The sequence below is a fragment of the Coloeus monedula genome, assembly GCF_965178545.1.
Source record: "Coloeus monedula genome assembly, chromosome: 3".
Taxonomy (NCBI): domain Eukaryota; kingdom Metazoa; phylum Chordata; class Aves; order Passeriformes; family Corvidae; genus Coloeus; species Coloeus monedula.
This window is the reverse complement of record NC_138783.1, coordinates 56533662-56558927: the sequence shown is the minus strand read 5'-3', so window position 1 is coordinate 56558927 and position 25266 is coordinate 56533662. Positions and strand designations below refer to the sequence as shown.

Sequence of the window (25266 nt, the reverse complement as noted above, 5' to 3'; positions counted from 1 at the left end):
TTGGGGTATCCCCCAGTATCAGTGCAAGGTGAGGGAGGAAAGGACTGAGAGCAGCTCTGAGGACAAGGACTTGCGAGCACAGATAGATGAGAGGCTGGACATGACCTGGCAATGTGCACTTGCAGCCCAGAAAGCCAATTCTGTCCAGGGCTGCAACAGTGTGGGCGTTATGTCAAGGGTGGGGATTCTGTCCCTCTGCTCTGCTTCTCTGGAGAGACCCTCCCTGGATTGCTGTGTCCTACTCTGGGGCCCCCAGCATAAGAAGGACATGGACCTGCTGCAGCAGGTGCAGAGGAGGCCATGAAGATCATTAGAGAGCTGGAGCACCTCTTCTCTGAAGCCAGATCAAGAGAGCTGGGTCTGCTCAGCCTGGAGAGGAAAAGGCTCCAGGGAGACCTTATAGATGCCTTCCAGTGCCTTAAGGGGGCTGATAAGAAAGATGGGGACAGACTTTTTAGCAGGGCCTATAGCAGTTGGACAAGGAGTAATGGTTTTAAGTGAAGGGAGGATGGATTTAGACTAGATGTAAGGAAGAAGTGTTTTATGGTGAGGGTGGTGAGGCACTGGCACAGATTGCCCAGACAAGTTGTGGATGTGGCATCCTTGGAAACATTCCAGGTCAGGTTGGATGGGGCTCTGAGCAGCCTGATCTAGTTGCAGATGTCCTTCGTCATTGCAGGGGGCTTGGACTAGATGACTTAAGGCTCCTTCCAACCAAAACCATCTATGGCTCTTTATTGTCTACTATATTTAGCTCATACTTTATTCTGAAGTGATCAGGGTAAAAGCATTTAAAGTATTTACACATGCACAATTTGTATAGAATTTTTAAATCTGCTTTTCTTGAAATCTGTTGTCTCTTCTTAGGTCCCCAAATACTTGTCACAACAGTGGAGTAAAGCTTCAGGAAGAGGTGAAGTGGGAAAACTAAGGATTGTCAAGTAAGCCTTTACTCTACATTTACTGGTTGCATTTCTTAGATGTTACCTGCAGTAAAATAAGAATATGTTGCACCTGTTACAAGACATAATCCTGTTTCTTCCCAACGGTGTGCCTATTTCTCTGGTATATGAACAGTATTTGCTTGTGTAGTGATTAGGAATATAAATTGTACAAAATTATACTGGGGAGTTGCTCTGTCCCATTACATGATGCTTGATTTTGTAGGTTTACGGAAACCTAACTGCAGAATTTTGTGTTATTTACATGTGTTGTTTTGCTGCTTCTGTTCTCACATGCTGACTTTTCCCATTTATTCTTGGGCATCAGCATGACAAAAAATTGAGCAGCTCAGGAGTGAAGATGAATAACAAAACTAGAATTTGAATTTGCTTTTTTTATCTGGAAAGCTAAACTGGAGGAATTACGTTATGGAAACTCTGTGAAATATTTTAAAATATTTATATATTTATTAAATATTAAATATTTTCTTTTTCAGAAATCAAGGAAGAACAGAAGTAAGTAATTGCTAAAGTTTATGTTTTGAATTCTAAAAATTGTTTAGAATGTGCTGGTTTCTAATGTCACATATTTTTTGTTATACTTCTAGTGAAACGTTGTACCACAGAATGAGGAGGAGAGAATTCTGTTAGTAGCTCTGCCCATAGATGCCTGTGGGACTTGCATCAGGTCTCTCTGTTCCCTCACTTTGTTTACCCATCTGAAAGCAGTAGTGACCTTCTCTTCAAACATTTTGAGATGTGTTAGTACAAAAGGCTAAGGAGGATGCACAGGAAAAGCACACAGTGCTGGTGTGAAGTATCCCTCTCCAAGTTCCTCGCTGTGGCCTGTGTATAGGGATTCTGGTTATCCAGTCCCCCCTTCCTTAGCTTCTGTATTGAGCATACAATATGAACATGGCAAAGGAGCTGTGTTTAAGCCTCTTCTGGGCTGTATGCAATTCGTGAGTCCCAGGCTAGTAACACTTGTTGTGGTACTTCAACTCTTTTTCTGGAACTCAGCTGGATGTGTAAAACAGTTTTAAGTGCTCATACTGAGCAATGGCTGAAAACCTATTATGCCTTATATTTTAATAAGTAAAATCAAATTGTTCTCTGACTTCAAGAGGAAGTAATTTACAACTTTTTAGAAGTCGAGTAAATTTTATTACATACATGAAAGCTTTGAATTCTGTATTTCAATGAGAGATCAGTGTGGAAGGACTCTTATATCATTCTTTATTTTTGAAATAGAAATGTTCTATGCTACTTGTGTTTTCTCTCTTTTTGTTTCCCCACAACTTGTGAAACAGTGTAATTGAGTCTGTTTAGTAACACTGTGGCAATTATGACTGTTAGGTGTCATTTACTTTGAATGAAGAGCTTGCAAACATCAATGATATTGGAGGAAAGCCTGCTTCAGTCAGTGCACCAAGGGAACATCCATTTCTTCTGCAAAGTGTGGGAGGACAGACCTTAACAGTGTTCACAGAAACTTCAGTAGGTAAGAATTAAAGTTGTTACAATTCCAGTATGTCTGGTTTCAATAAACTCAATGCTGTAAAAGACAGAAGACTCGGAAGTCAGGTTTTGGCTGTTTTGTTGTTTTCTGCATAGATAACGCTGCTGTAATTTTTTTGTGTCTGCCTGTTTATTTGGTGTGATTGAGCAGCTGATTTGAGTTCTTCAGGGTTATAATGGATGTTTCAGCTCTGTGTCTGCTGGGGAGAACAGAGGGAACATGGACTACAATACAGAGCGCAGTACATGATATATATTCTCCTTTAGGGTTTTCACTGAATAAGAGAGGGGTTTTGTTCCCATGCATTTTTTGTATGAACTAGTATTTGGTTTTTTCTCCTTGAATTGGTCTCTGCTGTGAATATAGTTTTATAAGAATGCTGATTTTTCCTCTGTCCATTTTTTTATTTAATCAATTAAAAATGTTGCATTTTTTAGCAACTAGAAAAAGTTATTTGAGGACCATGGATCTACTGAGTAGAAGTTATTATATTAACTGTGAGGAAAGGGTAGTTAGTGACATGAGAAATGATTGGAATTAAGCACTGAATGAGCATAGACCCTGTCAAAATTGTTTTTGCTTGAGATTAGCAAGCATAACATGCAGTCAATGAGTTTTCCTGAAACTGATTTAAATGCAAAATGGCTAAAATCTTTTGCAGTTGTGTTTAGTTGGTGTTGACAGTACAATCAAAAATGTACTTTATTGCGCTTTTCTTGCCTGACTTTTTTTATTGCTTTTAAAAATGAACGTGACACAAATATGCCAAATTCCAGTCAGATTCCTTACAGGCACCATGTTTCTGAGGTGACACTTGTGTGCTTAAATGTGTAGATATGTTTTGAGCTCTTTGTCCAATTTCAACAAATTTCAAAGTGAATTATGGCTAGTGTGAAAACTGGTGTCTGAAGAGTGGACTGTAGAGATGTCCCAGCTGAAAGAAAGGCTGCTACTCTGTTTGATGCCAGAAGATCCCCAAGGAAAAAGCACTGTATTTACCATGGAAAAACACTCAATAAAAACTTAATCTTTGCACATCAGTCAATCCCCAGTAAGGCAGTCATAGGACACTGAAATTCACTCATTCTTAGGTTCACAGACCAGTATTTGTCTTCATATTATAATTAGGATTTTTTTTCTGAAAAGCATCTTGTTCCTTTTCCTTTTTTTAAACTGCACCACGTAACACAAGCAGTATGTCAGTTTGAACCGTGGGGCAAAAATTAAGCTGGTATGGAACTGCAGGTGTCATGCATCTAGAAGGGTGCAACTGAGGAATTAGGCAAATGAAATATGGATAAAAAAGTGCTTCATGCACTATTGCTCTGAGTCAATACCCTTCTTGAAGATTGACTTAAATAAAATGGAACAAATGGCATAAAGCAGTTGGGTTTGTTTTGTACAGGGTGGGGTTTTTTTGATTGTGGGTTTGTGATTTGTTCCCTCTCTTCCCTTTTTTTTGAGCACATTGAATTCCCCAAGATCTATTCTCTGCGTAGTCCTTAACTCTGGGATCCTTATGCTGTAGTGACTGTCTTTTTGATGGCCTTTCTGAAATATGCTGTGGTCTTGGAAGATGCTGTAGGGAGTTTACATATTCTGGATAATTCAGCACTGCACATTGATTCATCAGGTCATTTAGAGCAAGAAAAAAGATGAAATTTGACAAGTAATTTAATATTTTCTCCATTATGTAATTTCTGGTCTTCTGAATGGATTCTCTGTGGGTTTTATTTTGCTTTGTCTTAACTGAACTTGCTTCTCCTACTTGTAGTATTGGAAGAAATCCTTTAGTTCTTTCATTGTAAACGTCTGCATCTCTGGTGGTCCCATATTAGTTAATGGACAGCAGTAGGCTCTTCTAAGGTGCAATTTATTGTGTCCAAAGTCTAATGAATTGCAGTTTCTTGCTCTTCTGCAGTGTGTATCTGAGCTAGTACAAAGCTGGGTAAAGTGGCTCACATCCCAGTACTGTTAAAAATCTGGCTTATGCTGGCTTTCACACATGCTGTATCTTTTGTTTGGATTACCTCTGGGATTTCTCCCATTTATTTTTTCTTTTCCTTTTTCTGTGTTTTGAAATAGCCCCAGTAAATAATACCAAGTACTCTGAAAGTAGTAGTTGCAAAGTATCTTCCTGCTTCCTTTGCAAGGCTGTTGCACGTGTGGACTTTGCGTTGTCTTCATTGCTGGGCAAATCACTGAGGCCTGTGGTGGCGCTCCTGAACAAAAGTGTAGCAAAGCATGGCTTCTGTCGTCTCTGCAGAGGGATCCAAAGCACACTTGTCTCTTGCTGTCTAGGTCTTGCTGTCTAGGCTGGTTTTGGTATTATTTCTGCATTAAATATGAACTACATTCTGTTCCATAAACATCACCATATGTACATCAACAGTTGCTATGCAACAATGCTATTTGTGCTTCCAGTCATTTTATCTTATCTTTGTCATCAGCTATCATAGCTGTAATTTTTTTGGCGGGTGAAAAGCAGAGGATTTTGCATATATTTTAATATGTCTTATAGAACAAAATGAATTTTTCTTACATGCATATAGCTAGAAACTATCTAGGGGCAATTCATGGGCCTGATACATAGGATATATTTGGTTAAAATTGTTTTCTGAGCTTCCCACCGGCAGACACTCTGATATAAGATAATGCTGTAATATAAGTTTCTTTCGTGGTTGAAGCAATGGGAAGACACTTTTGTTGAACATTTAACAGCAAACTTTTCTGATTGTTTCCCTTATTATTATTTCCCTTACTGCTGTAATTGCCCAATATTTAATTTTTCTGCCAGCAGGTAGTTTAGGTGTGCTGGATCTCAATATAAATAAAATTGCAGCTTTGTTAGAGATAATGATAGAAGTTTCTTACTGAACTGGTTTTTGGAAAAATATGCTACTAATATGACTTGTGAAAATGCAGACCTTGGCAGGCAATTGCATCCCAGACTGTAAAGAACTGATGGGTGGAGGAGAAGATGTTACACTGTAGAAACTAATAAAGTATAAGATATTCCTGTAAAGTTGGATGAGATGATTCATTTTATTTAAATTTTGAATATATCTTCACAACTCCCCCTTCACAAGTGGGATTGCCGTAACGTCTGTTTTTGCGTCTTTAAATTCTTTCATGCTCTTTCCATCTTACTGAAAGTAAAAAGTGTTCAGAGAATTCCATTGACAGAATACATACCAGAGCTTTGCTTCTGAGCAGCATTCATGCATGGATTGTCTCACCATTTCATGCTTCACAGAACATTGCTGGCTTTTAATACTTTGTTTTTCTTCAGTTTCCTGAGCCTTCTCTCCTTCAGAAATTCAATTAATAATACTCAATTTTTTTTTGTGTTCTCGTTCAATAATACATGTAACTCTGCCTATATACCCAAGAACAGCTCCTTTATTCCTACATTGCTTGAAAATTCTCCCATTGTTTTGAATTGTTGTTTTTTTTTACTTTATACAGCTTCTCATATATGAAAGGACCTTTTCTGAGTTTGTACATGAATCACACCTGCCATATAACATACGATGTGCAATTGTAGTGCAGTGAAAATGAATATTCAGAGGTTTTTATTCTGTATTTCATTCTGTATTGTATACATATATTCTTAAATATCATCTATATCCAGCCATTAAAGAAGTGTGAAGGGAACAAACCCTAATAAAAATCTTTCATTAAAGCAGTTACTTCTTTAATTACACTTAATTATTTTCAGTAAAATACAGTGTGCTCAGAATCTTGATGCCTTGTAATACTGTTTCCAATTCTCTTAGATAAATGTTTGAATTCTGAAATTGCTCATCAAATTGTTATTTAGGAAATAAACACCCTCACTGTTCCGCTGTCTTAGTGCAGCCTGCTGAGGAATATTGCCGTATACCTGCCTGCTTTAGCAGTAGTTTCCAGTTGTCTCTGTTTGGGCTGTCACTTACCCGCATATTCCAGTCTCCAGAAGGTTTTGAGATCTAACCTAATGCTTTTTTGTTCTGTTATGTGCTTCAGTCTCTTCTGGACTGTTAGCAGAAGCAGATAACCTATCAGCAGCCTCATGATCAAAAGAACTGAAAGCAACAGCAGCCATTCAAATCTATGGCATTTATGCAAATTTCCAAATATTTTTGAGTATCATAAAGATGAAACCCTTGATCAGAAAAGGATAATGTGTGACTCAAGCTAGTTTAATTACAGATACCATTTTGATGGCTCAAAATTGTGTGTGTATTATTGTGACATACAGTCCATTTAGAAAACAATTGCAGTTGCTTGTATCATACCCCTTCTCCATCTCAAATTAAATGGAAATTGTATTTATTTAATTACTACATATGCTTGTTGGTGGATTAAAAAAATACCAGGTTCAGCTGGCTGGCGGGGATAAGCTAATTTTATTTTCATTTCTGTTATTTGAACTACAGACTGTTAATTCCTGTACAAATTTTAAAAATTGAGGATATAACACACAGAATATATGGTCTGTTAGAATGGGCTTAGTGTGATGGAAATAGTCTTTTTGCATACTTCATGGATTTAAAATACCTTTTTTTACTGATCTCACTGATGTATGTGTAAAAAACCACCACCCCACCACGACCCCACTACCACAACAACAGCAAAAAACCCACTAACTACAAAAACCCCAACTAACCAACCCCAGTCTGTTGACGTTTATCAGACGTTTATCAATTCTTGCATGTTGTAGAGGAGGCTGAGCAGTCTGCATTAATGAAATATATTAAGTAGACATAGTACAACTTCCTTTACCTTCTTCATGATATTAGTACTGAGAAGATTTTTAAAGCAGAGACTTGTGACCCAATCATAACAAAACTGAGTTGTCTAACAGTGAGGAAGAAAAATGCCACTTTTTTGCAAGATGTAATTTTGTCTGGTTTTTTGTCTCCACTGTTGAGGGCAGATACAAACACACACACTTTCCTTGTAGACATGAGGTACATTTATTGCTTCTGGATTCAGAGATGCTCTTAGCAATGTTCAAGTGTGATGTCTTTGGCAATAGTTTCGGCGAGGTAGCTCTGGTGTTCCATTGAACTGAGTTGAAAATTGAACAGCTTTAAATCCAGTTGCATCTCACTTCTCAGTCCAGACAGGCATTTATATCTTTGTATGTTTGTATGTTCTTCATTACATCCTCTCTGCTTCTTGTGTGTTTCCGTCATTAAGTTACAGTTGAGTTAGGGTATTGGTTGGGCACTTATTTTACATTATGCTGTAAATGTGCCAAATATGCCCAAAAATAATGTCAACAAGAAAGTACTTGGTTTTCTGCAAACAGGCTATCCTGGATGTATGTCTGAAAGTTGGCAGGGGTCTTTACCCACTTTGCAAATACTCATAGCTGGGAAAGGGCCATATAATGATTGTTCTCATAGAGAAAGCAGGTGCATTCAGCTGCTAAGACTAATGACAGTCACCTGGTGTAAAGAAAGAAGTAATTCTAAGATACTGGTTTTTATGTTTGCATTTAGTCCTCAGGGTCTCAAGCCATCTCAATGAGAAAAGAGGGACAGAAGCCTTCAGAGCCAGCAAGAATCAGTGTCAAGAAAAGGGTTTTCTAAAATATTTCATGTTTTCAGTTCTATTAGTACCCAGCCTGTAAATGGCAGAAATTATCAACCTAACTGAAGTCGAAAATTACTCTCTGACTTAGAGCAGTAATTCACTCTTGCCTGTAAGTAAATAGCCTGTAATGACAGCTGTAACTTGCCTGAGTTGAAAGCAAAGGACAAGTATGTTTTACCATTTCTAACTGTGTTTCAGGGAAGTGAAAATGTTTTTTTTATTTTTTGCAGCAGAGGATGCATAAAAAGGAGAAATATAAGAGGAACAGTCAAATATAATACTGACAAATTAATGTAGGGGTTTCATTTTATAGGACTTGGTAAAGGTTACAACTCAAATTACCACAATGCATCTACTGGCAGCCATTTCTGGAAAAGTGGGATCGGAATTTCTTGCAGAAAGCTGTTTCTGAATCTGACTCTGTCATTCACTGGAGTGCTAATTTTTTTTGCAAGTCACTTTGCAACACTGTGTCTGTTCCTTTTCCATACATACTTAGGATTCTCTGCTACATGGAAGAGGAGATGTTTCTGATTCTATGTATTTGTTGTATTTGACAAGTACAAATACTTGACAAAAAAATACCAATGGACTATAGTACCATTTGAGGACAAATAATCAGACAGGAAAAAGCTTGAAGAAATAAATTCTTCCATGGCCTATATTAAGGGTAGAGAAGAGGTTGGTCAAAGCCAAAAATTTACCTAATGCCAATTAAGAACATTCTTTTGCAGAACCTTGATTATTTTTGTAATATAGAAAAATATTTGTTTGTCTAGACTGACCAGTGAGATAAATGAATAATGTATATTGCTTGAGCATAATCCTACTGATTTTGTATAAACATGTAGTTTGTTCTTGCAGAGCTCAGTCAGAGACGTAATAGAGTTCTCTCATTTAAGTTGTGAGTTTGGGGGCTAATGGAGTTTTTTTTTTGTTGCTCCTGGTAGGAAGTTATTCCTCAGAAGGTAAATTTATAAACATTAATCAAATCCATTGATTGTGATTTTAACATAATTTATCATTCTTTACTTTGCGACCCAAATTTTAGATGTAATTTCAAATAATCAACACAGAAACATTGTGATTCCTTTTCTGTTTTTTTTTTTTTCCAGAAAACCAATCAGAAGAAAAATCAGAAAGCGGCAGTGCTGGTGAGTACAGCCACTTTCCTTGAAGCACTTAAGAAGTTACTTATACTGCAGATTTTCAGTTTTGCTTCTTAAGAAATTGGTAGATTAAAAAAAAAGTGTCTTTTTTGTTATATTTAATAGAATATCATAACATTAAAAAATAACTTCATAAACTGTTTATCTGCTGTGACCAAAAGTTTAAATTATTAAATTTTTTTTATTTAAAAGGAGGGGAATAAAATTATGACGGAGAAGTTTAGAAATGTAATATTCTTTGGAATGTTGTTTTAGATTTTTTTATTTATTTCTTAAATTTTTTTTTCGTTTTGGTTCATTTTTTGTCTACTTTTAGTTTGAATTCTTTTCTTTTTGGTGGGAAAGTTTGTAACACATTTCCAGATCTTTTGGTATTTGATTCTCATTGCATAAACGAAGCAGTCATAAAAATAGCCCGTAAAAAGTAGGTTTATCCCTGATGCACACAGATAGTACTGCGACTGGAGTGGTACTTGTAAGTGGTAAAGGCACAGATAGGAGATGGCTCATGTGAAAGATGTGAAAGAGTTTCAAACTCCTACTTTTTTTTAAAGTGTTTCCTAAACGTAAGTCTAATGCTAGTGGGTGTTCAAAATGTCTTCTTGAAAGTACTTTTTGGATGCTTAAACATGGAGATGTCTGCTTTTTCTAATATCTGACTTCTTTGAATTGCATTTCAGCATCAAATATTGTCAAAAGTGTATAGTTTGTGTCTGGCTAGAAGTAGGGTTTGGGTTTTGTTTTATGTATACAGTATATGTATATGTATATAGTAGGGAATTCTTTTTAAAATGGAGATTCCTTCTATTACAGTGGCCTAAGCATGTCAGAAGACTGGTGTTAGGAATGTTATAGTCTGCAGACTTGTACTGAATCCATGGTGTGTTTTATAGCTTGCAATTCTTCTCAGTTAATTGGTAAAGCCTGTCTGCTCTGATTCTGTGTGATTCGTGGTGAAGTCTTAAAAGAAGGGCTGCTTCCTAGAGATCAGTGTTTTATACTTGAAAACTGAAACTCATTGCTGTGCAATGCCTCGTGGAAATTAGATGTTGAGATTTTAACTGCTAAATGAATCAGAATTTTGATACTTCCATTTAGTTGTTTTTTTGGTTGTAAGGGTTGGTTTTGCCTGGCTTTTGTGGTTTATTTTGTTTTGGTTTGTGTTTGAAGGGTTGAATTGTCTGCTCTTCATTCTTGGTGCCTCCTGCTTGTTCTGTGAATGTTGTGTAAGATGGTCACGTGTTTAGTTGTTTGTATTTTCGCTTTGGCCAGAAGAATGAATTACTGTATTCTGTGGGCTGCTTAAATATGCTGACCAGACTGAGTGCGTTTTAAACCCATTTGTTGGATAAAACTGGTTATGGATTCACCCTCTGAGTGATGGTAGTTGGTTACTCTGGGGCATATAAAGGAGGACTGTCAGCCATCAGTTACACTATTTGCTTATTCACTTTTTTCTCAAAATCACTGTGGAACTCAGGTGACTTTTTCCAAACTACCTCTCCAGTAATTCAGGTTATTTAGTCCTCAATTTTTCTGTTAATCTACTGTTTCTTGGCCTACAGCAAGTACTTTTGCAGCAAAGATGATGTCTTTTATGTATTTATTTAGCTTGTTAGTGTAGCAAGATCCTTTTGGGTATTACTTTTTTTATTACTCGGGTATTATTTATTTTAATGAAAATATGTAAGGTTTATTCATAGTTAGTAATTAAAGAAATTAAATGAGATACGACATTCAGAAACAGTTTGATTTACATCCTTTAAAAATTTTTACATTGGTAAGATGCTGTCAAACTTTAGAATTTGTTATATTGTAAATCATTAGTGTTATGTATGACCTTTTCAATCACATTTATTGTTGGGATAGTTGCAAACCACTTGGAAAAGCCATGATAGTACCGGTGTTGCTATTGTATGTGATGCTGTTTGAGAGAAACTGTGAGTGATGCTGGATCAGACCGAAGGTCATCTGGCTGGTGTCCTGTCCTCAGTGGTGCTCAATAGCAGATGCCTTGAGATGAGTGTAAGAACAGTGTAAGAGCACAATGGTATCTCTCCAAGATCCTTCTCACAGAATTATAGAACAGTTTGGTTTGAAAGGGGCCTTTAAAGTTTACCTAGTCCAACATCCCTGCAATGAGCAGGGCTGTCTTCAACCAAAACAGGTTGCTCAGACCCCTGTCCAACCTAACCTTGAGCATCTGCCTCCTCTCTGGGCAAGCTGTTCCAGCTTCTTCCAGCCTTTAATGATTCACAGCTCAGAGAGTTCCAGAACCAGAAGTGATGTTTTACTTAACAGCACCTCATGGATTTTCCTTCTATAAAGTGTCCCTGTTGGTTGAGACCATGTAAAATCTTTAGTATCCATAATATCTCAAATGATGGTTACAGTCAAAATATTCAGGAATCAAGACATATGTGTGACAAGTTTACTTAAACTAAATTTGAGTTCCTTTTGCATTTTATCATTTTAGATCAGTTTTTCCATACAGAAATCCTGTTTGTTTAGAGCTTGTGATAAACAGTGCTTGGTGATTCAACCAGTGTTGTTTAGTGCCTGAAGGCTGGTTTATGCTAAAAGTGAAAGGTGCATGGCAAATAACACACTCAGCTAAAGGAAAAGAGAAATGAGGATTGGCTTTGCTAGGTCCTATATGAGGATGAGCAAGCGATTTAAATCCAAATATGTGTATGTAGCTCTTGTTTGTTTATGGCGTTGCTTTCACCTACCTGTAAGTGCTGTCAGTGGTGACAGAAGCTGTGAAAACCAAGCATTTGTGCCAATATAAAGTGTGACCTGCTCCCCCCCAATAAAAATACTCAGAAGCTGCTGCTCTGAGCCTGTTGAGAGCCTGTAGTCTGCTGAGAGTGATGCAGTAAAGAAATGCATTCTCATGTAAGAGCAAATGCAATTAGGTGCTGTCCTTGTGAAAGTGCATTATATGGAAGTTGCATGAGCAGCAACTGAGTACATAATGTTGCTTAAGCTTTGAGCATGTAGACAGACAATGTAGGGTGAACTTGGTATTAAAATTTTACCAATTGTGAATGTATGTGTGTGACTGCAGGCACAAATATACAACATTTGAACTGTTTGTAGATACCACTTCCTTAATTTCTTGATACTACAGTAAAAAAAAAAGGATTCACATGTTGATTATACACGTGTTAGAGTATTTGAAATTTATTGTAAGCGTGATGATAACCACTGAACTCCATGTGATAAAATCAGCAATTTTTTGTTAAAGACTATTACAGCTGGTGGTGGGGTCCGTGGCTGTGACCCAGGAAGAGATGACCGGTCCAGGGAGATGGTCCCGAAAGGAATCGCCTGCCCGAGGTCCGGTGTCTTCCTCTCAGCTGCTGGCAGAGGAGCCCTTGCAGAATCTGTCAGCTCTTTAGTGATATCAGCTCGTGATTCCAGCTCAGCTCTGCAGGGCAGCCTCCAGGCCAAGCCAGACCGGAGAGAGAGACGAGAAGGCCCGTGTGGCTGGTTCCGCATGAAGGGAGCTTTATTGGGGGTTCCCTCCAGAGAAGGGAAGAGCCACGGATGAGCTCTCTCTTCTACAGAGGCGAACTGGTCTTTTATAGGGATACAGGGGATCAGCAAGGGGACCAATGGATTACAGAGGGTCTGGGATAGACCAATGGGTTACAGAATGATCTGCATAGGGTCTCCCAAAGGATTGTGGGTCTACTTTTCCTCACCATGACTCAAAAGTCCTTTCCAGGGAGTCCTGCTGGGCGATTGCGAAATCTTTTATCTCAGCAGACATCCCTCCAGGGCAGTGGCTGGGCATATCCCACAAAAGACAGAGAGTTCTTACAGTATAACATGGGACAGTATAAAGCTGCTAAATGTACATTTGATTTTATCCTCTTTCAAGCAGTTAACATATATTAATTACACTTCAAAAGCGAAACTCTAACTGAAAAATGATTGTCAGCAGGAATAAAAGAGTAATTTTTAATTTAAATACTAGCTTGCAACTTAGTGTAGAAGATAATTTAGATGCAGATTCTGCCATTTTCAAGCCACAGAAACAGGTTTTGTCTTGGAAATATAACTGGGTTTGTTGGCAGATAAATACAGCAGATAAATACAGCACAACTTAAAATACAAGCTTCCCAGTAGCTTCCCAGGTGCCGTAATCAGTGTGAGACTCCATTTGTAGCTGTTGAAACACACAAAGAAGCAATGATTCCTGCTTTAAGGTATATGTGGTCAAGGCCTATGGTACTGGTTATAATAAATATTGTGGAAGAACAGGGAAGGTGCAGTGGTAGCTTAGCAAAAGGATACAGACTTAATGTAGGTCAGCACTAACTGGAGTGAATTTTTTTTGAGAATTTGCATAAATGTCCTTGGTGTCCTTAGAATCTGGCTATTTATTTTAGTATATTGTATGAATAGTGGCATTTATGTCTGAGCAAACTAATGTATTTCTTGTCATACAGTTTCTCTCCTGAGAACAGAACCTGATACAAAACAGTGGGAGTTAATCCCATGACAATGTTTTGTCCTTCTGCGATGTCCATGTCCAGCTTGTTGAAGTACTGAACTAAGCAGAAGTGTGCTTTTGGCTTGTACCAGAGCTCTTGGTTTTCCTTATGACTCTTGAGGAATCCCAGGAATCTTAACCATGCCGGGCATTGCAGATCATGACTTCACAAATTGTGCTTGTCTTCTATGAGGTATTTTGCTGATTTTTGCAGTTCACCCACGTACCAGTATGATCACATTTGATGGGCTCAGACTTTCGGAGTATTGCAGATTCAGAGCCTTGAATGATGGATCAAAGGGGCAGAGGAAAATCAAATGTGTGCTGTCTTGACCAGTACAAGACTAACATGTAGCAGATGTAAGGCTTGCAGGAGTCAGTTTCAAAGTAAATAAAATGAGGTAGTTCTGCGCTCAGAATGTAATTGAATTCCTTGACAGAAGATGTGGATGTGAAGGTGGTATTTGCTAAAGGCTGACACAACCTTAGAGGAGACCAAAGGGATATGAAGGATCATAGAACGATAGAATAATTCGGGTTGCCTTAAAGGTTTTAAAGACTATCTGGCTCCAACCCCCCTGCCATGTGCAGGGACACCTTCCATTAGACCGTGCTGCTCAGGGCCCCATCCAGTCTGGCCTGGAACACTTCCAGGGATGGGGTATCCACAGCTTTTCTGTGCAGCTTGTTTCAGTGTCTCACCATCCTCACAGTAAAGAATTTCTTCCTAATATATAATCTAAATCTGCCCTTTTTCTCTTTAAAGCCTTTGTCCCTTGTCCTATCATTACATGCTCTTGTCTCTCCTGTAGCCCCCTTTAGGTACTGGAAGGTGCTCTAAGATCTCCCTGGAGCCTTCTCTGGGCTGAACAACCCCAACTCTCTCAGCCTGTCTGTGTAGGAGAGGTGCTCCAGCCCTCTGATCACCTTTGTGGCCCTTCTCTGGACCTATCCGACAGGTCTATGTCCTTCTTATGCTGGAGACCCCAGAGCTGGAAACAATATTCCACATGGGGTTTCAAGAGAGTGGAGAGGGGCAGAATCACCATCATTGATCTGCTGATCACTCCTCTTTTTATGCAGCTCAGGATACGATTAACTTTCTGGGCTGTGAGTTCATGTTTCTGGGTTATGTTGAGCTTCTCATCAACCAAAATCCACTTAAGGGGACTAAGACTGAGAGGACATCTGATTTGAGAGGCCTCAAACCACAAAAGCCATGTGGATGAGATGCATACCCAGTAGGAAAATCCAGTAGGAGAATCATACATGGCTGCGCTGTCCTTACGTTTCTTCTTAGATGTCCACTTGTGACCACTTTACTGGAGTCATGATGCTGAGCAAAGCAGACCTTTAGTCTGATCCAGTACTGTTACACTTAGGCCCTATCTGCCCCTTTCTCCTCCTTGCCTTTTTTTTTTTTTTCACCAGTTCTGTACTGTTGTTACACAGCTTCCACCAGGGATAGTTAGTTAAAGTTTCTTCTTTTTAACTACGGAGGTAACTTTTTGGGGGGGAAAGCAATTATAGCAAAGGCAAGAACAGCTCTTCCAAGGTTTGTGTGTAGTCCTTTATCTTTGCCTTTGATAACTGCAGCTACCAGAACACTGGAGGCAGTAGTGCAGTAGGAGGACCTGAGCTTTCTGTATGCTTGAGTCTGGAAACAGTCTAGCAAAGCTCATTTTGTGCTATTCCTGAGTTATCAGGCTTTTCCAGCCCCAGCATCTTGCCAATAGCAGTGGTGATACAGGAGCAGGAGCACTGTGTAGCTGTGCTACAGCATATTGTCCTACTCATGCAAGTTGTCTTAGGGATTTCTGTGCTGTACTCTGTGGGCAAACCCAGGAATTTTAATCTTAGTGTGGCAGAAAGGTTATGGAAGTGGACTTTTATCATCATATGGGAAGGCATAAGATAGCCTACATGTTAGATTTCTGCCCTGATGGGAAGGAACTTTTATTTGCTGTTCATTTTAGAAGATGTGTTGGAAATGTCACAAGACCTGGCAGTGCTGCAGGCCTTAGATAATGTTAGTATTGATAAGACTTCTAACCTGAGTACCTTTTCCTCTCTTTGGCTGATTCTTATCAACCTGGCTGGCAGGACCTTTAATTTGTCTCCTCTGAGAGTACCAGTTTCAGCCTTGAGAAAATGTACTGCTTTATCCCTAGTACTTGCCAAGGTAGTCGAGAGGCAATAAATGACTGGGTTTGGTGTTACAGTTGCTTGTTCTGTTTACATTTTTTCATGCTTAGCCTGTTCGCTGCTAGCTTGTTTGCTTATTTTTTCTTCCTAATTGAGAGAGTCTGTACCCACCTCTGACCTGTTCTTTTCTTTTTTTCACTTCACCTGTTCACTATGGTACAAAATCAAGAACCTCCTAGGAGCTAACAAATAGCTTTCTGTGGAGCTGCAGCAGATTTGTAGCTTGAAGTTTGCTATTAACAATTTTTTAAAAAGTTAATTCCTCTGACTTCTGCTACAATAGTTTCAGGATTATTAGACATTACTTGTAGAACCTCAGTGTAGCACTGTGTGGGCATCTGTCTTCACCACAAACCCAAGACCCTCAGCTGACACTGAGTGACACTGAGTCCCTTTCTTTTCGTCTCATAGTGCTCATAGCCTCTCTCACCACACTTCTCCCTCCCCATCCTCACAGCTGGGGGAGTCCAGCACTGCAAACTTCCCTAAGCATCAGACTCTAGACTCTAGCAAGCCCCTTGGAACTTCATTTTCCTGAGGCATTTCCCCAGCAAGCAGCCTTGGGTGTTTAAATCTGAATTCTCATCTCCTTCATGTGCTTCTGTGGCTGGTAAAGTGCCACCCCCTTTACACAGGATGCCAAATCTCTCTTCAGGAGCTGTGAGCAAGAAAACCTTGTGCTTCATTTTGAGCAAGATTTCCATACCTGGAACAAAGCTGCTGCTTAAAGTTTGGTAGTGTCAAAGGCAAAAAAAAAAAAAATGTATCCTGGAAAAGCATAGAGATCTAGCTTTTCACAAAACTGAAATAATTCTTAGGGTAGAACTAGTGGAATCCCCCTTTAATGCCCAGAAAGATGATGGCTTTCATGAACTGTCTGTAAATCAAGGTTATGTCCCCCAAAATTACACCACCAATGAACAAGGCAATATTGTGGTAATTTTTAGCATTATCAGAAGCTTACAGACATTCAGAATGACTCAATTTATAGGAGTCATCTTCTAACGACTTGATTTTGAAATCTTAGCATGTTGAGCTTGCATATCATCATGTCGTAATAGTGTTTTAAATGAGTAGCTGCTGTTTACAGCTATAATTATTGTACCAGCTTTTGAACAGCACAGATAGAAACAGCTTCTTGGGAGACTGTTGCATTTGCTCTGTGTGGTACTCCTACTACACATATTTTTGGGAAAAGAAATCAACTGTCTAGTTCTACAGAATATTACACAATTTCAGAAAGAAAGGCAACTGCAGTTTCTTTTTCCAAGTGCTTGCTCATCCATGTTCCTCAGGTGTCATACATCTTCCTCCTACCTTGCCCAGTCCTTGCCATGCTGCTTGTTTTCTGGCATTTTTTTGGGAATGATGATGATTTACAGAGCCAGTGTTTTGAGACAATATTTCTGTGATACACCAGTCCATTGGAGTTACAGAATGTCTATTCCAAAGTAAATAAAACCCATTTTTTCTGATCCTAAATTTCTTGTGCCTTACCTAGTGATTTTGTTTCAACCCACTATATATTATGCAAGCCTCTCTCTTCGTATAAAGATTCCTTCATTTCTTTAACTAGTTCTCACTTTCCTGTCAATCTGCCCTGTGTTGTAGGGCAGCAGACAAAGTTAGGTTTATGTAATAGTTATTTAGCAAAGATGATCTAGCCTAGGAAAATAGTAAATATGTTGTCATAGACCCAAGTTAACTTGTCCTCTTCATCCCCAATCCTGATTCATCAGTCAGCAGCATTAGGGCAACATGACCCTTCTACACAAATAAATGAATGGATTAGACACTGCTCTTATTAAATTGTATTATTTGTTGCCTGCCCTTATTCTGCTTGTATACTAATGAGGAGTGGAGGAAGAAAATAATTTTCTTAACCTGTTCTCATCTTACTGAGGGGAAACCTTGTAATGCTTTTAAAGGATGAAAATAACGATGCCACTGATTTTCTGCAAATGTTGATGTAATTTTTACCTACTGTAGAAAAGAAGCGACCTGTTGTCACTTGAACAGTTGTAATAGGTACAAATGCAAAAAATAAAAAATAAGACAGGAGTGTTTGAAAATATCAATAGTGCAATTATAATGCTGTGAAACACTGGTCAGTGGGTGAGTCAGTACTGAAGGTACAGAGCTGGAGCTGCAATTTGACTTTATTGTGCAGCCTATGTATTTCACGCCATCAAGACTACCTCCAGAAACCATATCTGACTCCAGAAGTCATTGGGCAGTAGGTGGTTAGAGGCTGAAAAAATACTTCGAGGGAGCATTGTGTATGTTGTTCCCAGTTATATGTTCTTTCCTAGGCATCCCTGACAAAGCCCCACAACTGGCTTGTGAAAGGAAGGAGTACAGTGAAACAAAAATGGAAAGTAGTTGTATGATGGGAGGAGAGAACAAGATAAGGGAAAGGATGTGAGGGTAAAAGGATTGAAAATGGGGATTCTCCCAGACATGCAAAGTCTCTGGGTTTAGAAACAGTTTGCAGTCACCGGGGAAAACTGGGCTGAAACAGGCCTTAGTCTGACATGGTGCAGCCACTTTTAAGTTTTGTTCTCGTATAGAAATCCGTATAGTTGGTACCTATGCCAGTGTACTTCCAAGTGTGCTAAAGAGTCCTTGGCTTCTCCCACCAAAGGGAAAAAGTGGGCATCCAAGTGTCAGTATTTCAGTCAATTTGGCAGCTATTTATATTTTTCCATGGGCAGTCATTCAAGAAATTAATAGGGGCAAGCATATTTTTTTGTAGTCTATGGAAGTTAGTCCTGCCTTCAGTTGCCTCTGTCATTTCTGCTTGGTGACCCCTTTTTTCACCTGAGAAAACAGGCAGGGAGGCAAGTGGAGCTGACCAAGCCTGGGAGCAGGTTAAGTGCCTCCTTGGGGAAAGGGGAGGAAGATCCTTCTTACTCCTACTGGAGCAGTTGAAGATCATCAGAGAAATTATGGTAATTGTAATTATTTCCTGATACTTGTAGGGCAGTTCTGATAAGTTTGTTGTGATCCAATTCTTAATGAGAGAAAGAAGAATAGAAATATTTTGCATGCACATTGTATACTAAGTAAGGTTGTTAGAACAACTGTGGGTATTTCTGACTCAAGCACTTGATTCTGCAGCTTTTGTATTGTCATAGTAGTTATTGAAAATGAAATTTCCAACCTTAAAGAAAAGACAAAAAAGGCAGCTGACATATAACTGGGTACTTTTTCTGGCGCATCCTACTGTGGTGGAACACAAGTATCTGACTGACTGAACACATGCAAAACATATTTACGTTATATTTAGTGGGTTTATGGAGTACAAAGGAAACATCATTCACAGTATTGAGGTTTTATGTGGTCTTTTTGTTCATATACCAAAGCAAGACACTCCCGCCCTGAAAAATTGCTCAAGTGTGCAACTAGTTTGAATGTCTAATTGTAGCTGATATGGCATGATTCAAGACAGTTGTGGATTTTAGTGTGAACAAGGAAGGGAATTAATTTTTTTACCTCTATGTTCTTTCTGCTGTGTAATTCAAAGAGCTGAGTGAGGTGCCTTCGATCAGAGGCAGCATGTAAAAATTTCAAACCCTGACACTTGCAGAAATGCATTACTGCTCATGAAAAAGGGAAAAGAAACAAGATTGAACTTAGTATTCCAGCAGATGACTTTACATGTATGCCATAGATGTCAGTGTTACTTACACAGAAATACATAAAAAAATCCAGTTAAAAATATGTAAGGTAATGAATCATTGAACTTTAAATGAACAAGCAAACCAACCCGCAATAAACCAACCAAACAACACAGATATTTATTTTAACAATGATTAGAGAGGTACATTTTTCACTTCAAAAAAGAAGATTTCAAGTTCTCTTTCATAGGTTGAGAGGGCAGTAGATACTCTGAACCAAAAGCCTGGCAAATAAATCTCTCATGAATAGCTATAGAATATTCTTAGAAGATGCTTCAGATGGTTTCTGTGTTACCTGTGATTATCAACTTATGAATAACTTATATTTTGAAATGATTTTTTACATTAAATGCAGACCCATCAAATTCTCTACTGATTTTTCATGAGTAAAAGTAATGCTCTGATAAAAAACTGGTGCTGCTTTCTGATAGGGAAGTGCTAACAATTGATTCCTTAGTGTTCGGCATCCTAAGAGCCCAACTGAAAGGTGACCAACCACAACATATTTTAATTAACAAATATTAATTGTTTGAAATAAAAATTGATTTTCGCTTTCCTTCTTTCCACCTGCAATGACATTTTAAATCTTAGTCAAAGATCCAGGGCAAATGAAGGTTATAACCAAAAGCATTTAAGTGCAAATGGATGATTTGACATCCTAGGAGCAACAGCCTCCTCCATACTTTGTGCTGATGCAGGCTGTGTATTTGACAGCACTGTGGGCATGCTGCTTTAAAACTTGTGCATTTGTTACGGAGCTTTTTTAGATTGTCTTGTCACTTTTTCTTGCTCATGTAGAGAATTGTGTCTACAAAGGGCTTTTCATGTAATTGTTCTGTGTGATTGAGTTTCAATTCTTGTCCTAGAAGATCAACAGGATTTTGTATTTCTTTTAGGGAAGCTTTCACATTTGCTTTTCACAGAAGTCCTACAGATTCTTATAAGCATCAGATTAGTGGTTAATGAGGATTTTTTTTAATACATCAATTTGAAAATAGCTTGGAGGGGGAGGATTAAAAATGACAAGTGCTGGTGGCATATGTAAATAATAGTATTTTACTATGTGTCTTTTGTATGTAGATAGTTAATGCATTTGGACAAATTCAGAGAAGTTTTGGGATATATGGGCAATTCTTCAGCTTGTATGCCTGCAATGTAAAGTGATCTGATTTTTAAACATTAGAGTCTGGAAAAGCTTGACTTAAAACCACATCTTTTATAGAACCACAAGTTTTATCAACTGTAAGTCTGCAACATGGGGACTAGATAGAAAACTTCATCATTTATAGACAGTGGATTCATTCTGATGGAGTATTCTGGAGAGGTTAAATTTCCCCACTTGATAAAATGGTACTGGAATATGTTTCAGTCACTTCTGCCTGGTCTGGATATGTAGCATCCCTGTATTAAGTCATCTCTAGCAAGGGACCTAGTTAACAACACCTGTTGTATGTTAAAACTGAAAAAGAGTTTAATGTTGAGGGATAAGTGGACCTTGCATTTGTATTCCCAGCCTTTGTTACTAAGGATTGATTTGTTCCCTCTAAAATCCAAACCACAACTATTCTCAGACTGTCTTGTGTTAGCTGTTTTCCTTGGTTATCACTTCTAGTATGGATTGTACTGCATTTTGTTGACATTATTTTTTTTCGTGTACAAAATCAATGTTTTGGGAGAACTACTTAGTTGGTTTTTTTTTCTTTTTTTATAAGCATTTTACTTGAATTTCGGGTTCATATCAGCTGTGAATGATGATTGATTTCAATGACAAACAAAGCTTAAACTTAGAGTTAGTGCAGCTTCTTTTTGCCTTTTATGATTATTTTTTAGTTCACTTTTGTGAAGTGACTGGTTTGTAATGCTTGTGGTTAAATTAGTTACAGTTGTTCTATAGAAACTATTCATTTAAAATGTAAATTAAAAGGTTTGGTAAATAGTGGAGATGAGGAGAATGAAGGTATAATTTATTCCATTATGTAGAGTGAATTGTCTTTAATGCCAGCAGGTGGTCTGTTCAGAACTGGTAGTAGTCATTGCATTTAGAAGCCACTGTGCAAAGCAAGGGCTGTGTTCACTCCCTGTCCTTATGAGCACAAATGATTGCTAGGAAATACTGACTGTAGCATTGTAGGATGCCATTACTGGAAACCTGTTACACTAAACTTTATGTCAAATACTTTTATTAGCTATTTGATATGTACGTACTATTAGGAAATTTAACATTCTGTGCATATTGAACTCGTTTCCTGTAATAAAACGCATCTCCCCCAGCATTATTTTGTTGGTTTACATGTTTCTGGCAATTGCTATTAGTGTAGCAACATGGTATAAATTTGGGGTTAAGTGAGTTGAGAAGTCAATTATCGTAAAAATCAAGTTGGTTAGTTTTAAACTCTCTTGCAATCTTGGTTTTTGCAAATTCAGTACAATAGATTACCATAAACACTAATGAACAGTCAAAATCATTTATTCCAGTTAAAATTCATTCTGAATTTGTTATAAGCAAAACATATTTTAAGCCTGCTTATTATGTGAAAATACTCTCATTGCTGTTCAGCAGAGCAGTTAGGTATATGCACGTTCATCACACAGGTACACAAAAATTCATCTAGACTCTCTGGTTGAAAGAAAGCATTGAGAAAACATATTACAAAGAGCATAAAGCATTCCATCTGTGTTTACAATGTTAGTAGATAGTTTTTGTTAAATTCAGGCATAAAATTTTCATTCAGCTTAGGTAAGCCAGAGATAGATGTCATTATGAGATTTACATACCATTAGCTCACATCAGTTGATTAGCAGCTGAGCTCTGTGGTACAGGGCTAGTTAGATGCATTATTTGTGATGCCAGGAGGCTGCAGCTCAAGGAGGTTTACTGGCTGCGTGCTCGTTTCCTTTGCCTTTGTGATTACTTGATAAAATGCAGTGCATCACTGTGAACAATCGACCCTCTTGAACAATCCAGACTGGTCAGCAGTCTAAACCCACATTTTAAAGCCGTCATTATAGCCTCAAATTTAAGAGTTTCCAGGGTGCAGACAAAGGTGTTGTCCTCCTTCAGTACCAATCGTGTACCATTTTCAGACTTTATGAAGTACTTGAATTGAATAATATTTGAAGATACTGAAAATTCCTCTGGAAATCCGTCCAGCCTGCTTTTGGACACCAGTACAATTCTGGATTTTATTTTTGCAATGAATTCAGGAGCATTACAAAAGATTCTAAGTCCTTGTGAACGGTCGTGGCTGTCAGTTATTTCCAGGAAAGTAGTCTCTCGAGATGCTAGCTGTTCCTTCTCCCACCTTGATTTCACTGCCTCTGAGAGTACTTTAAGCTGGAAAAATTCGGCTTCTTGTGCCAAAAGTTGATTTTCTCGAAACCCCTCTGGTAGAAGAAGTTCTCCGTTCCGTAGGAAGTTGAGGATGTGTCTGAAAAGGAGTCCATCTCTGTCTATGAAGTAATGACCATCTGCATCATATGGGCACATTATTCTTCCATTTATGATCCCCTCCAGAAAAGAATCTGGATACTTGGTTAGTGTCTGTTTTTGTGTGATATATAGATAACCACCGACATTCAGAGTAATCAGAGATGTTTTATAGTCCTTGTCTAGCTCGGAGCTTTCAGAGTTGCTGGTTTTTTCTTCGCATTCGTTTTCTCTTCTGCTTGCTTTTCTCTCCATTATTGATGCTGGGACAGAAAGCCAGCTATCCTGCTTTGCTCTTGTCAGCTTGCAAAGAGGATGTTTCTTATTAAAAAGCACCTTTATTCAGCTCCAGCTCGATGTTGGAATGGAAATGCTGCTCGCATTGCTCCGACTGTCAGTTGGGTTTGCAGTAGGTGGCGTATCAGCTGTGTGTGCAGGGAGATAGCAGGAATATGACTGTAAGGGAGAATTTGCATTTAACTGTGTAAGGGAAGAAGCGTCTAACAACTGTTTGTGTTGTTTCTTTCCTGTAAGTCTAAGTAGTTTGCATAGCTTAGGTGGTTCTGCACAGAAATACATACTGCTATACTAAATGGCAACTTATTTTTAATATGTGCAGATGTATTTGTAGTGTCAGCTGGCCAAATCATATTTAGCGCTTATGGTGTTAAACAGCTTCATTTATGTTTCAAGGATTTTTATTTTCACAAAGCCTGTTTTTTCACATTGTTTTTAGTACTGATTACAGTACCTGATGCATACAGCAGGACATCACAGGAAGGAAAGGTGTCCCTGTGTGTACAAGGGGGTTGTCATATGTGGAATGTGTGCACATGCATGTCACTCATTTATTGGGCACATGTGCAGCACTAAGATGTTTCCACAGAAGATACCCTGGAAGTGGTGCTAAGGACTTGTTGGTCTGACTGTTTTAAGTTTATGGCAAAAGCTTTTATTTGCAGTCAAAGGGAGTATCCTCACCAACACAAGAGCAGCAGCGTGATTAGGTTTCGCTTTTTGCCTTTCTGTGTGCCATAGACAAAAGACATAGACATAGCTGTTTTAGAGGGAGGATTTACCGTTTATATTGGTGATGGTTTTTCAGTCACCAAGACTGTCTAGCATCAGTTTGTTCTTTCTCGATAGAAAAACTCAGCTGTCCTGTGGAACAAAGGGCTTGTGTGCCTACAGATAGCTTTGAACATCACATAACACCATAGCTTAGCAACACTGGGGTACAGGGAGGCGGAAACATCGGCACAGCACACTGGAATCAAATGGCTGTCTTCTCTCCTGTGGTTTGGGCCTCCCAAAAAGATTTCTTCTTTAAACATTTGCAATTTGAAGCAGGAAAGGAAAAGCTCTCCACACATCTCTATGGGCATTTCCTTGGGGAGTGGACAGATGGGAGCCACTGCATGCATTCCCCAGCCCAGGTGGGAGCAAAGGCCTTCCTTGGGCTAGACCTGGAGAGGAGGAGGTTCTATCTTTTTCAAGATGTATTTTTCACTTTACAGGTAGATGTGTCCTGCTTTGCCTGACTAGCAGTGGAAAGGCAGATTATTTTCTGTAAATTCTTCTGCTCTGTTTCTAAATATCTTATTCCTGCTGCTCCCACTGTCTCTAAGGTTGTTTATTGATACCATGGAGTAATTGCTATAATATTTTATTATTTGATAACTGACTCCAGTGGAAATAAATGTTTTTCTCTCTCTCTTCTCCTTGCCAAGGTATCCTATCCCTAGCACTGATATGCTAAATTTTTCTGCTGCTGTATGCGATATATTAAGCAGGTATTATTAATTAGGTTTGATTTACCAGGAATTAGTAAGAGTTTTATTTTTAACTCCTTGATGCCATGGATGTGTCTAACATAACTTCAGTCAAAGAGATTTCAATCAGTTTCTAATTTTTAAACATTTGGACTTTTTTTCAAGATTAACTCATTTCATTAATTACTAAGTTATTCAAGTTCAAGCTATTGAATTAGTAATTGAGAAAATGAAAAAGCTAATTAGTTTCAAGTAAGATTTTTGTTTCCATTATAGGAGACATCCATTCACATTTAGTTTATTGTCAAGTGATGGAAAATTCACATAATGTGTTTAGATCGTGCATAGCTAAAATACTGAACCATTTTATTGTCTGTTAAACCTTAAGAGAATGATTGGTGGTGCTTCTGTCTCACACAGTGAACATGAAATACTTTGAAGCTGAACCAGAAGCATCCTGGTA

At 38.3% G+C, this 25266-nt stretch overlaps 2 protein-coding genes across 3 annotated transcripts in view; one reads left to right on the top strand and one right to left on the bottom strand.

The window, feature by feature from the left end:
• GTF2F2 (general transcription factor IIF subunit 2) overlaps positions 1-25266 on the top strand; it is an 80966-nt gene that overhangs the window by 5609 nt on the left and 50091 nt on the right. For both annotated transcript variants that reach the window (XM_082278393.1, XM_082278392.1), the window contains exons 2-5: positions 868-941; positions 1439-1457; positions 2298-2442; positions 9162-9200. In XM_082278393.1, coding sequence (XP_082134519.1) covers positions 868-941; positions 1439-1457; positions 2298-2442; positions 9162-9200 — 277 coding nt within the window. The remainder of the gene's footprint in view (positions 1-867; positions 942-1438; positions 1458-2297; positions 2443-9161; positions 9201-25266) is intronic.
• On the bottom strand, positions 22513-23286 carry KCTD4 (potassium channel tetramerization domain containing 4; the record flags this gene model as incomplete). The annotated part of the gene is made up of 1 exon (XM_082278394.1): positions 22513-23286. One exon carries the CDS (start codon positions 23284-23286, stop codon positions 22513-22515), a length of 774 nt encoding a protein of 257 aa, XP_082134520.1.